This window comes from Tenrec ecaudatus, chromosome X (assembly GCF_050624435.1).
Source record: "Tenrec ecaudatus isolate mTenEca1 chromosome X, mTenEca1.hap1, whole genome shotgun sequence".
In the NCBI taxonomy this organism is placed as follows: domain Eukaryota; kingdom Metazoa; phylum Chordata; class Mammalia; order Afrosoricida; family Tenrecidae; genus Tenrec; species Tenrec ecaudatus.
The window spans coordinates 78,659,820-78,673,016 of record NC_134548.1 but is presented as its reverse complement, the minus strand read 5'-3'; the positions used below and the strand labels follow the sequence as shown (position 1 = coordinate 78,673,016).

At 39.6% G+C, this 13,197-nt stretch overlaps 1 protein-coding gene across 1 annotated transcript; it reads right to left on the bottom strand.

Moving 5' to 3' along the window:
* Nucleotides 1-5,950: 5,950 nt before the first annotated feature.
* AWAT1 (acyl-CoA wax alcohol acyltransferase 1) lies at nucleotides 5,951-11,329 on the bottom strand. Its single transcript, XM_075539503.1, has 7 exons — nucleotides 11,254-11,329; nucleotides 10,102-10,209; nucleotides 9,784-9,854; nucleotides 8,762-8,966; nucleotides 7,942-8,113; nucleotides 6,309-6,508; nucleotides 5,951-6,105 (listed from the first exon to the last, which is right to left on the bottom strand). The coding sequence occupies exons 1-7, from the start codon at nucleotides 11,327-11,329 to the stop codon at nucleotides 5,951-5,953; spliced, it is 987 nt and encodes a 328-aa protein (XP_075395618.1).
* Between the last annotated feature and the right edge of the window lie 1,868 nt (nucleotides 11,330-13,197).

The window sequence follows — 13,197 nt, the reverse complement described above, 5'->3', positions numbered from 1 at the left end:
GACACAGAACAGGGGTGGCAGGGGAAATGAATGGGGTGCCAACAAACCCAGTGACAAGGGACCAAATTATCTAAAATCAATGTTGAGGAGGGCGTAGGATGTCTGGTGGGGCTTTATCAAGTGCAATGTAGCCACCAAAAGGAATTAATGAAAGTCGAATGAAAGTTGAACACGATAATGGGACACAAGGAAAGTAAAAGGGAATAAAGGAAAAAAAACCTAGGAGGCCTAGGACACTTATACAGGTCTAAATACAAGTATGTACATATGTAAACATATTTATATATTACAATAGGGAAATAGATCTATGTACATATATTTATATGTTAAGTATTAAGGTAGCAGACAGACATTGGGCCTCTACACAACAACTCCCTCAATGCAAGAACATTTTGTTCTACTAACCCACATTCTGCAATGCTCACCTTCCTGACATGATTGCTGAAGACAAAATGGGTGCATAAGCATATGTGCTGAAGAAAGTTGATGGTGCCTGGCTATCAAAAGATGTAGCATCTGGAGTCTTAAAGGCTTGAAGGTAAATAAGCAGCCATCTAGCTCAGAAGCAAATAAGCCCACAAGGAAGAAGTACACCTGCCTGTTCGATCATGTGGTATTGAGGGAGGCCGGTGTCAGGCATCAATGACCCAGAACAAAAAATCGTATTGATGTGAATGAGGGGCATGGCGGGGTGGAGACCTAATACCCATCTGTAGACAATTAGACATCCCTCCAATAGAAGGGTCACAAGGAAGAGACTATCCAATCTGGGTGCAGTACAGCACTGATGAAACACACAACTTTATGAGAGTAGTGATACTCTGTTGGTAGGTGGATAGTGGGGGGAGAAAAAGGAAACCAATCACAATGATTGGGGGGGATGGGGGAGGAGACATTTAGGAACTAGAGGAAAGTTTTATTTTTCATCATTGCTACATCGCACGCTGACTGACTTGTCTCCTCCCAAGACCCCTTCTGTAAGGGGATGTCCAGTAGCCTACAAATGGGCTTTGGGTCTCCACTCCACACTCCTCTCCTCATTCACTATGGTAAGATTTTTTTCTGATGATGCCTGATACCTGCTCCCTTCGATACCTCGTGATCGCACAGGCTGGTGTGCTTCATCCATGTGGGCTTTGTTGGTTCTGAGCCAGATGGCCGCTTGTTTACCTTCAAGCCTTTAAGACCCCAGATGCTATATCTTTTGATAGCCGGGCACCATCAGCTTTCTTCACCACATTTGCTTGTTCACGCTCTTTGTCTTCAGTGATTGTGTTGGGAAGGTGAGCATCATAGAATGCCAATTTAATGGAAGAAAGTAGTCTTGCATTGAGGGAGTACTTGAGTGGAGGTCCAACGTTCTTCTGCTACCTTAATACTAAACCTATAAACATATGCACATAGATCTATTTCCCCATCCTCATGTATAAATATATTTGCATATGTACATGTCTTTATCTAGACCTCTATAAATGCCCTTTGCCTCCCAGCTCTTTCCTCTATTTCCTTTGACTTCCCCCCGTCCCACTAGCATGCTCAGTCCCCACCAGGGTTTCAGCAATTCCTCTTAGTTACAATACCCTTGATCATGCCCAACCAGGCCTCCCACACCCTCCTCACCACTGATTTGGATCGCTTGTTGTCCCCTTGTCTCTGGGTTATTTAGTACCACTACCTTTCCCCACCTCCCCTCTCCCATGTCCCCGCAGAACTGTCAGTCCCATTGTTTTGTCCTCCAATTGTTCATCCAGCCTATCTTATTTAGACAGACCTGCTGAGATAATAACATGCATAAAAACAAGACAGAGCAAAACCAAGCAACAATATACAACAAAACAGCTACAACAACAAACCAATGACAAAAACAAAACAAAACACAACAAGAAAGAAAAGCTTGTAGTTAGTTCAAGGATTGTTTGTTGGCCTTTAGGAGTGTTTTCCAGTCCAGTCTGTTGGGGCACCATGCCCTGGTCCCAAAGTCCACCTTCAGTATTCCCTGGGGACCTCGCTGCTCAATTCTCTTGCTGTTCTGTTGCACCTCCTTAATGTTTTGCCTCAGTTTGACGGGATCTAATTGGGTGCAATTACCACACTGTGTCTCTGGTGTTGTCCCCCTATAGGCTTATGGGTCAGTGAGGGGCGTCATGTCTCATAGTGGGCCTGGCCATGTGGTCCTCTCTCTGGACTGGCTGCTCTAATTGGGAACATCGACCTCAGGGCCTGGTGGACCATGATGTGCTCCACCCTCTCCGCCTCCCCCTTCATCTGCTCCTGTATGCTCCGATCAGATAACTGAATGTATATTTAAATGAGAACTTTAATTCAGTTTAGAAATTCAAAGATAAAATTCTCCACATTTTGTGTGCATACAGTTTGCCATATTACTTAAAGTTTCTACTAAGGATTTTACAAATAGACAAGATAGGTTTAAAGTGTTTATCTGATTTGATTAAACTGTATACGTCACTAAACAAAAACAGTGAAATGCTAAGTGGTTTAGCTGGCTGCTATTAAATATTAAATTGGAGTTTATGCATGCAAGCACACACTTTTATATGGTCCTCATTTGTTTTCAAAGATAATGTGTGACTATAAAATAGTATGACATATTTTAGTAGCCAACTCCGTTTAACTACTTTTTAGTCAAAATTGGGTTCTTAATATTCATTGATGAGAATCATAAAGTTCCTTCTACTGGAAAGCCTGAATCACAGAATAAAGGATGAAAATTGTATTTGCTGACATTCTGTACTAATTATAAATAATTTATGATTTCTTTAAAATGAATAATTAAAAGAACACAAAAGGAAATTTCAGAAGTAGTTTGCTGCTAATAAATACATATACTATATAAAAGGGTGCGTATTGGTCTTGTTAAAACCCTTCTTGACTTTTCTAAAGTAAACATTTTAACTTGTTTTAATAAAAATGTTCATTTTGGAAAAACGAACTGTCCCTTTTTTCTGTTTCTGAAATAGAAAAGCCAATCTTCAACTTCATGTGGAATTTCAAGGAGCTACTAGTAGTCCCATCCCCAAATAAATAACAACAACAAAATGAACAAAATTGGAAGACTTATGCTTCCTGTTTAAAAGTTACAGCAATAAGAACATGTATAAAAACTGGTATAAAGATAGACAAATAGCAATGGAATACAACTGAGGATCCAGAAGAAAGTTAATCTATGGCTAATTTATTGATATTTCATTTATAATCTTTTAAATAATTATTTTGTATATTTGTAACCGTTTCACCAACATGCAATCCCCATATCATTCATTTTAATAGTGCAATGCACTCCAGAACATGTCTTCTTCCTTGTACTTGTTGGTAGCTTCTCATTGCCTGCCAGCCTCCCCTGCCATGTCCCTTTAAATCTATCAGTCCAGTTGTTGTCTCTATTGGTCTACATAGTCTGGGTTTCAGATACATGAAAACATTCAAAATCCAAACAAAATTTTAAAAATGGCCCAACAGCAATGACAGAATGAGATAGGAAGACCTCAATTAAAACAAAGCAGAAAACATTGCAAACTGGAACAAGACAAGTAGTCACATTTTGAACTAACTGCAACTTCAGTAATCCACCCTACAATGTACTATCTCTGTTAACAAGTCCTTTCCCATCTTTTGTCCATAGTCAGAGTGGATTTGTCAGAGGCTTCAACCAAATGGGGCACTCTGGGAATGGGTTTGGGGCTTTCACCGACATGTATAGCCTTTTGCAAACTAAGTGTTCAGAATTTAAGCTCTAATATTCCCTCTCCGGGTTTGGATTTTATTATTTACAATCCTTGGATCATACAGGATGCTGTGCTTCTTCTGTGTGGACTTAGGCAATGTCTCACTTAGATGGTTGTTTGCTTTAAGATAAACTTTTATGACTCCAGACACTAATATTTCTGATAGGTGGGCACTATCTGCTTTCTTCACTACACTGTTCTGTAGCACACATATCTTCAGTGATCATAAGAATGAATTGTTCTTAGTGTCTAATTAATTTTTTATAAGAGTCCCAAGAATTGTCGTCATCAAATGGTGCTGGAGCAACTGGATTTCTCAATCAAAAAAGAAGAAAGAGAAGAAGCTGGATCCGTACCTCATGCCATAAACAAAATTCAACTAAAAATGGATTAATGAGCTTAATATAAGAGCCCAAACCATGAAACTCTTAGAAGAAAACATAGGATCGATATTTATGACTTTAGACTTGGTAAAGAGTTCGTAGATATGACCCTAACATCATCAACAATAAGGAACAAAAGGTGAAATGGACTGTGCCAAAATTATATATATATATAATGTTATTATTAGGAAATTGAAAAGAAAAGCTACAAAAATGAGAGAAAACATTTGGAAACCACATATCAGATTTATAAACAAATAAAACTAATTTCATTGCTATTAATTCCATTCTGGCTCAAAGGGACCTTATGTGTTACAGAGTAGAACTCCATTGGACTTTCTTGTGTGTTTTAAATGAGGGATTAGTATTCAGAACATAAAAGAACTATGACTCTGTGGTAGTTATAGAATCTGTTGTCAATTTGAGAGGATTAAGAGTGAAGGGGTGGAGGTTGATCGGTCAAGCAGGTCGCAGCTTGATGGTCTCATTTTCTCAATATCCAATTGCTCTTGTTTATAAAACTCTTTCTTATACATATGAGAGTGGCTCTATGACATATATTTGTTCCTCTAGTCTACCCAGACTAACACAGACTCAATACCAAAAAGACAAACAACTGAAACAAAAAATGGGCAAAAGGCTTGAATAGACATTTATCCAAAGAGGATCTACAAATGGCGAACAAGCACATGAAAAGATGTTAACATCATTAGTAATTAGGTAAATGCTCATTAAAACCACAATGAGACACCAGTTCACACCCACTAAGATCCCAATGATCAATAAAACAGAAAATACTATGTATTGGCAAGGATGTGGACAATTTTGAACGTTTACACCTTGCTGGTAGGAATGAATACTGGTACAGTGCCTGTGGGTTGCAGTTTGATGGTTTCTCAAAAATGTAAACAGAATTACTATATGACCTAGCAACTCCACTTCTAGGCTTACGGTATTTTGGGGAACCCCCTTGTATACTCCTTGGTACATAATTGAAAGCAGGAACTCAAACAGATACTTGCATATCAATGATCACTGAAGCATTGTTCAAAAACCCAAAGGTGGAAACAGCCCAAGTGTCCATGAGCAGATTAATAGATAAACAAAATATGATGCATAAATACATACAATAAGCCATAAAAAGAAATTTAATTCTATACATGCCACATTATCAATGAACATTGAATACATTATATTAAGTGACATAAGTCAATCACAAAAGATCACATGATTCCACTTATATGAAATGCCCAGTATTGTCATAATCCACAGAGATAGAAAATATATTAGTGGTTGCCAAGGTCTTGGGAATGGGTGGTGATGGGAAGTGTATACCAGGGTTTGGAAGTGATTAAAATATTCTGAAATTAGATGATATTGGTGCTTGCATGATTGTGAATATTTAAGTATCACTGAATTTTATACTTTAATAGGTTAAATTTATGGTATGCAAATTATATCTCAATTTAAAAGCACAAGAAAACTAAAAATAAGAAAACAGTGCAGTGGCTACTCAGGCTTCTTCATTGTCATTTCGAATCCTCAGAAGTTCTTTAAATGTCCTGTAATATCAGGCTGAAATAGGCAAACCCGTCGGGAGCAGAGCAGGAGCATGGCCTTGTATTTGGAAGAATGAATAAGTGAAGGTCCTCAGGAAGAACGCCTGCGAGAGCTCTGTGGCAACAAGGGAGTTTAGAATGGTCCTTTCCCTGCCACCTCCCACAGCCCTCCTTAATCATTATTTTTCTCCCTCCCACCTTTCTTTGATTATCTGGCAGGTCTCAGTCTCTCACTTTGAAGAGGGTGGGTTTGCAGCCTCTTCAATCACAGGAAAGCCAGTTCTTGTGTCTTTGAGGAGCCAAACTGGACCTTATGCTGCTCAAACAGTTTGTGCAAGGCATCCATATAGAGTGCGTGGTATTTATCCACGATCTCCTGGCTTGGCTTTTCAATATGGGGCAGGGGAAGAGGCTCCCCAACTGGCAAAGGAAATGGGAAAAGGAAAGTGTTAGAATCCTGTTAACTTCCTTCTACTTCCCTGGACCTGATGCTCTCATATCCTGTCTGACCTTCTCACATCCTAAATCAGAATCCGGTCTCCCTCACTCTCATACTCTCTTCTATGGTAGGGCTAGGCTGAAATTGAGACAGAGTTGGCTTTGGTAACAAATTTTGCACTCACCCACTGTAACGATAGGCAAAGGGTATGGCAGAAGTCCAATGGTGCCTTGGCTGAATCCTTGTCCATAGAAGACACAAAAATAGAAACCCACACAATGCCGAAAGTAGTTCTGAAACTTGTACATCCAGCTGTTTTCAGGGAATATCACCTGTTCATAAACCTCGGTCTCTCCGAAAGTGAAGGTAGGAACCAGATGTGCCCTGTAAAAAAATCTGATTAATTTACCAAACACAGGCTAGGGAGGGAACTACCTAGAAGAACATAGTTTACGTCTATGCGTCTATCTTTTGTAATACACTCCTTGTAGCATAAAGAATTTCTTTCTACACCAATTAGGGTTTGGATGTTGACTTTCTCTTGTCCTGAAAATTTCAAGTCCAGGGAGAATTTTGTCCGGACCAGTATCACATGCATAGGCTATGAGGTATTGGGAAGGAAGATGAATTCAGACAGAGATCATCATGCAGGAGCTTAACCATAAGGTATTCAATCTTGGTTGTTGGGACTAAAGCAGAGAAAAGTTGCTCATCTTCATTAACCATGAGAATCCACTCTGGCAGTGCCTTTCATAGAGAATAAGGGTCCTGTTTTCCCGTGCGAGAGAAGTATAACTTCATATAACCTTTGTGAATTGTGAATACCAACCTCTTAGCACTTTGAAATGTTTTCTTACTTGCTCCTTACAATAAAGATAGTAGAGGACACTGTGGAGAATTTTCTTTTTGCCTACAGCATCCCAAAATTCAGGTGGACAAGATCATGTAAACAGTCAGTAAATTTCAGAATTTAAATTGGAGTCAAGGACTCTTCTTCTAGCTTAGGCCTCTCATCTATATTATGCTCCAAAATAATGAATAGACCACTCAGGCAAGGTCCTTATAAGAAACTTTTCTCTTATCTGAATCTTCAATAAGGCAATTTTCTCTGGGTCTGGTAAGCTGGTCTACTGACCTGATGATCTCTTTACTGTATGCCAGGCACATAATGTTTTATGTGGCTGAATTAACTTGTGCCCCTTAACAACCTTACAAGCAGATATAATTAGTAACCATGTAGCCATGTCATAAGGGTGAAAAACCCAAGACATAGTGACCTGAATATTAGAAATAAAGTAAGATAATAAATTAGGCCCCTGAATGTAGATCCTAAACTCAAGATCACTCTACTGTATTACCTCTTACACATACCATTACCAGACAGATATAGATATCAATATTGATTTGTCATGTGCTCACGAAGCACTAGCCGGATTCCCCTCATATTGAGCTTGGTTTTGCTCCCTGGGAACTGGTTGAACTAGTTCAGAAAAAGTGGATCACCCAAAACTTGGAAAAAACAAACCAAACCGATAACTCTCTCCCCTACTCACTAATCAAGTCCTAAAAAGAAAAACTAATGCCTGGATCATCTTGGCATCACCTCACAAACAAACAAACAAACTCTGCCACTGAATCAATTCAGATTATAGTGGCCCTATAGGAGGGGGTCACTGGACTTTTGAGACGCTAACTTTTGGACCTGGAGGTGAGCAGCCCAGCATGTAACCACTATGCTATCCGGATTCCTGGCATCACCTCCAGGGCCCTACTTCTCAAAGACGGCGAGCCCGTCCTCCCATGGGAGGAGCACCTACCCGTGCTGGAGAGCTGTGCGCACAAATCCTTTATGCTTCTGGAGAATGAGGTTGGTGGTGTTGGGCACACTTTGCAGGGCTTCTCCCACACCTCCCACTACAATGCCCACGAGGTTGCCAGGGCCATGGCTCAGCAGGTAGTCAATAGTTGGCTGACTCACAGAGCACACACCTGAAAAGCATTATGAAGCAAAGAGTGAGAAGAAAATTAAACAGGACAATGGCTTAGAGGAAGCTCTCATTTTGGCCCCAAAACTAGTCTGTGTGAATGATCTCGGTTTCCAGGAATCCTAGGAGGGGCTAAACAAGACAGGACTAAAAGTGTGGAGAGAAGCAGCCTGTAGGCAGACATAACAAGCTTCACTTTGAGGCACTATCTCTACTTTGTAAGGGGTATTGGGTGAAAACTACAGTCGGAAGGTTTTTAGTGGGATAATCAGAACTTTCTGAATCCCTACTGTAATTCTACCCCTTTGTTTCCCTCTATTGCCTTGAAATCAATAACTATTATTAATGACCACATGTTTTCTGACAAGCTGAATATTTGCATTACCTCTTTTAGTCATACAGTATCTGAGATGAGATTATTATCAACCCCACTTTTCAGATGAGGTAACTGAGGCAAATAGTAGTTTGCCCAAGACCGCAAAGAAAATGACATAGCCAGGAGTCAAATCCAGGCTGTTTAGCTCCTGAACTTATGCTTTTAACTATTTTCCTATGATGATTAGAGGTGAAGGGTAGGGAATTTTGGTGTATAAAATTGCATCGCCAAGCACAGAAATCAACCAGAAGCTCCAGGAATTATGGTTAGAAGCACCTTTGGCCATGAGGTATTCCCTAACAAAGGGAATCTTGAAGAACCAAGACAGTGTAGCCAAGTGAGGCGTGATGCCTGGAAAGATCTTTGAGAAACCTGTGGCCTCAGTGCAGAAGTTGCAGAAGGCACCGAAGGTCAGGATGCCGTGGGGGTGTACCCCCATGATGTAGTTGTGCTCAGGTGGCAGGTCTTTAGTCTTCAGGATCTGTAGCCACGGAGAGAAATGCCAGAGGGGTGAAGTGAAATCACATTCAACAAAGGTGACGGCACTTTAGGAATTAGAGTATTATCTAAATACAAAATGTCAAGCAGGTATGCTATGAATGTGTTTGCAGGGCCTAGGATATTGGTCCCTTCAGTCTTTGGGAATCAGGTAGTATGGGGACATCCAGAATCCCCAGGTTGTCTCAGATAGTTATGTTAGTGGTGATATGTGAAAAAGATTAGGAAGTTCTGTTTTAGAGTTGTCTGGTGACAAATGAGTAAAACTCAGGACAAACGTGCTGTCTATTCCAGAGTACCCAAAAGATCAGCAGAGTAGTACAATTCTACAACCTCTTACTCGTATTTTCTCCTCTCTAAGTTCCTTCCAAAGACTGCCTCAATAATTTTATATTCAACTTTAAAAATTACATTTACATATCACCATGTCTGCGAATCTTTTCCTCACACCCTAGAAAGAATTTTTTCTTCCTATGAACTATATCTTTTATCAGTCAATAATTATATACTTGTCTATCCTGGTGCGTTGTGAACTTCATGATGACAGAGGATCATTCCCTATACAATCTCTATGGTACATAGTTAGCTTTCAATTAGTTTTAAACTGCACTGTATTTGTATTCTGCCCATGGAATTTTGCAAGTCATGCTGATGGTGTCCAAAGTCTCCCGGTATAGTATAGATTGCCCAAGAGAAAGGTTGGATCTAGCCTGGACTCAGCCTTTTTAAAAATGTTTATCTTCCTTGACATAAATGCTAATATTTGGGAAACTGAAGAATACTAGGGAATAGACACTTACTGTGATGGGAAAATAGTCCCTGATGTGGGTCCAGACAGGCCAGTTTCTTACCCAAGTTGAACGCCTACCACCTGAGAAAAAATAACAGCAGGGGATGATGTCAGTGTGCCACTCGACACTTCCCACTCACCCAGGGTTTCCTAACAGCATGGAGGCTATGGCTCCGCTAGAGAGGTGAGAAAGGAAATGACTCCAGGATAACCTTTTCTGACTGATCTAGCGCCAATGGCTCTGAGAACTTGGATGAGAGGCTTGTAGCATGAGGAGGTAAAATGGAGCATTCTTATAACCCGTTCTACCTAGATTTATGAGTCTTACCTTGTTCAGGCGTCTTCCAGTCCAGGAACAACCAGGCAAAATAAAGGGCCGGTAGTGGCCACAAGGATGTAAACAGCAGGTAAATGAGCAATGGCTGAAAGACCCAAACTGACAACAGAACAAGTCAGCCCAATTTGTGCTCCCAGCAGAACTTAACCATGCCCAACCCCATTCCAGTCCTCCAAGCTACTCCAGTCCTTCGTACCGTTTGCACAGTCCAGTTCCTGCCTATCCATCATCCATGTGCAGTTACCCTTCAAATACTTCCTCTGTTATCTACTATGCACCAGTCTTATTTCTCTGCCTTTCTGTCATTCCTTTCAACTTACCTCCCTACCCGCACACTATAGCTATATTCTTGTTCTCTGCCTGTCACTTGCCTTTTCTTACCTAGTCTCATTAATTCCCATATTTTCCCTCATGTTTCTTGTTCTCTTGTCTTTCTACCTATCCATCATCCCTGAACCCTTATTAAATCACTAGACCACCTTCTGTGCCTAGAAATTATCCATATCTCCTTACGCCCTACCCAACCATCTTTGGTATATATTTACTGTTTTCTATCTACCATTCGTGTGTTTTTTCTCATTCACTGTTTCTTCCATTACCTCTCTTTCCCCTCATGTTACCACTAGCCCCTCCCAGAACAGAAAACGCCATGGTTCAAACACAAGCTATACTTTCCGAAGTTTGTAGTCTGCTAATACTTTTTTTTGTTGTACTCTGCATGCTCCCCTATGAGCGTGGACATATCATAGCAATTTTCTAGGCCTCATTTTCTCTCTGAATGGTGAAATAAAATCAGTTATCTAGATATTCCATGTATTTACATTTTTAAGTATATGCTATAAAAATAGCATAATATATTTATAAAAACTCCTCCCAAGGGGAGGGAGTAGTTGGCAAGCATAGAAGGCACATGTTATTTGTTTATAAATATGGTATTCAAATACATTATGATCCTGTTTTATCCCTTGTATGGTTCCACTGTTCTCTGGGGCTCTATCTCTTTCTTCTCCGGGGCACGCATAGAACTTAAGATTCCTTTGCTTTAGTCTATAGCACCATCTCCGATGACCAAAGGCCAGAGATGCAACTTTCCATGGCCTCTGACTCTGACTTTTTGCTGTTCACTTTGGGGTTGGTACTCACATATGGCAAGATAGCTCAAGGGCCACTGCAGAAGCATCAGGATCTGGAAGTGAGTAGGCTGCTTGGAGCAAGACATGGTGCCCAGAAACCTGAGAGAGATAAAGTCCCAGAAGAGTATCCCAACTAATGTTGCCGCCAGCCTCTGGAAGCTCATTCACTGGTAAACACATGCGACTATGAGCAGTTTTTACCTGCCCTCTCTCCACCTTGTCTTACCTCAGACCCACCCACTGCCAGGGGCAGGTTCTTATGTACCAAGGATTGTCTCATCAGACTTGAGCCCTAGGCCCAACCCTTTTTCCCTTTGACTTTATTTCTTGGAATTAAGACATCAGGTTGGAGAGAGATGAGCATGCCTGCCATCCAGTCCTAAGGAACCAGAGACGCAGAAGGGAAAATCTCCTCACAGGCAACTTGGGGATCTCAGGGGTTGTGCTCTTAGGTAATTGTTTGTGGAAGGGAATTGTGACGGTTGTAGTGTAAGGAGCATCTGGAATTAGGTCTCTGTTGAGACCAACTGTTGGCCTTTTTAACATTCTATTTTAAAAGTTTCTAAGCACACAAAAATCTAGAGAATACAACAAATTTTCATGGATCTAGCATTTTTCTTAAATGATTAGCATTTTGTTTTCTCTGTCTCCCCAGCCTTCCCCCTTTCTAAATACTTCCCTATGCATCTACAAAAATAATTGATATTTTTTACATAACTACAATACCATTGTCATATTTAAGAAACTTAATATCCCCAGTGATACTCAGTTCATACTTTAAAGTATTTTTATAGTTTGGCTCCTTTTATTTGGGATTCAGATGAGACATTTGGTTTCTCTAAGTCTATCTTCTTCTCTTTAATTTTTCATTGTAAAACTCAGAAAGAAAATCACCTAAAGCTAATACATGGTTTAATTATTATAAGACAAATACCTTATAACCAACACTAGGTCAGGAAACAGAACTTTTTCATCTACCCCAGAAGTCTTTCCATGTGACTTGTTTTGATCAAAACCCGCTTCTTTATCCTAAAATAACCAAAATCCTGACTTTTATAGTCATCTCCTCTTTGCTTTGCTTTATGGCTCTATTTCCTAAGTGTACTTCCCTACTGACTATGATTTAACTTTGCTTATTAAATTTATTATGTCTTTTAAGTTTCTTCCCTTAAAAATTATTATTAAAAGTCTACATAGCATAAAACATGCTATTTTAACCATTGTTAAGTGTACAATTGCATTAATTACATTCATAATGTTGTGCAACTGTCACCACTATCTATTTCCAAATGTGTTCATCATTGCAATAGAACCTCTATACACATTAAGCAATGACCCCTCACCCCGCTCCTCTCTACTCTTCCTCAACTTCTGGTAACCTCTTATGTCCTTTCTGTCTTTATGAATATATCTAGTTTAGATATTTTATACAATTGCTTCTGGCTGCTTCCATTGGGTATGTTTTCAAGGTCCATTTCTGCTGTAGCAAATGCACTTTTATAAACTTTTATTTTGGGATAAATTTTGATTTATGGGAGAGTTGCAATGACACTACAAAGTTCCCTATACCTTTCACTCGGCCTCTTCTTATATTAACATATTAAACAACCATGTAATATTGATACCAACTAAGAAATAAACATTAATACAACACTATTAACTAAACTCTAGGCTTTATTCAGATTGTACCAGCTTTTCCACTATTTTCTGTTGTAGGATCCTTTATAACATTTAGTCATGTCTACATAGTCTCACCAAATCTGTGAGAGTTTGTTGGTTTTCATTGTTTTCCATGATCTACCAAGAATTTTGAAGAGTTTACTCTGAATCTATAAAATACATGGATATTTTCCATCTATTGAAATTCCATGAATATTTTTATTTATAGAAATTGTTCTGAAATAGAGTTCAGGTAAACTTTTCCAAAACAGAGTTCAAGTCTTTTAATTGACAG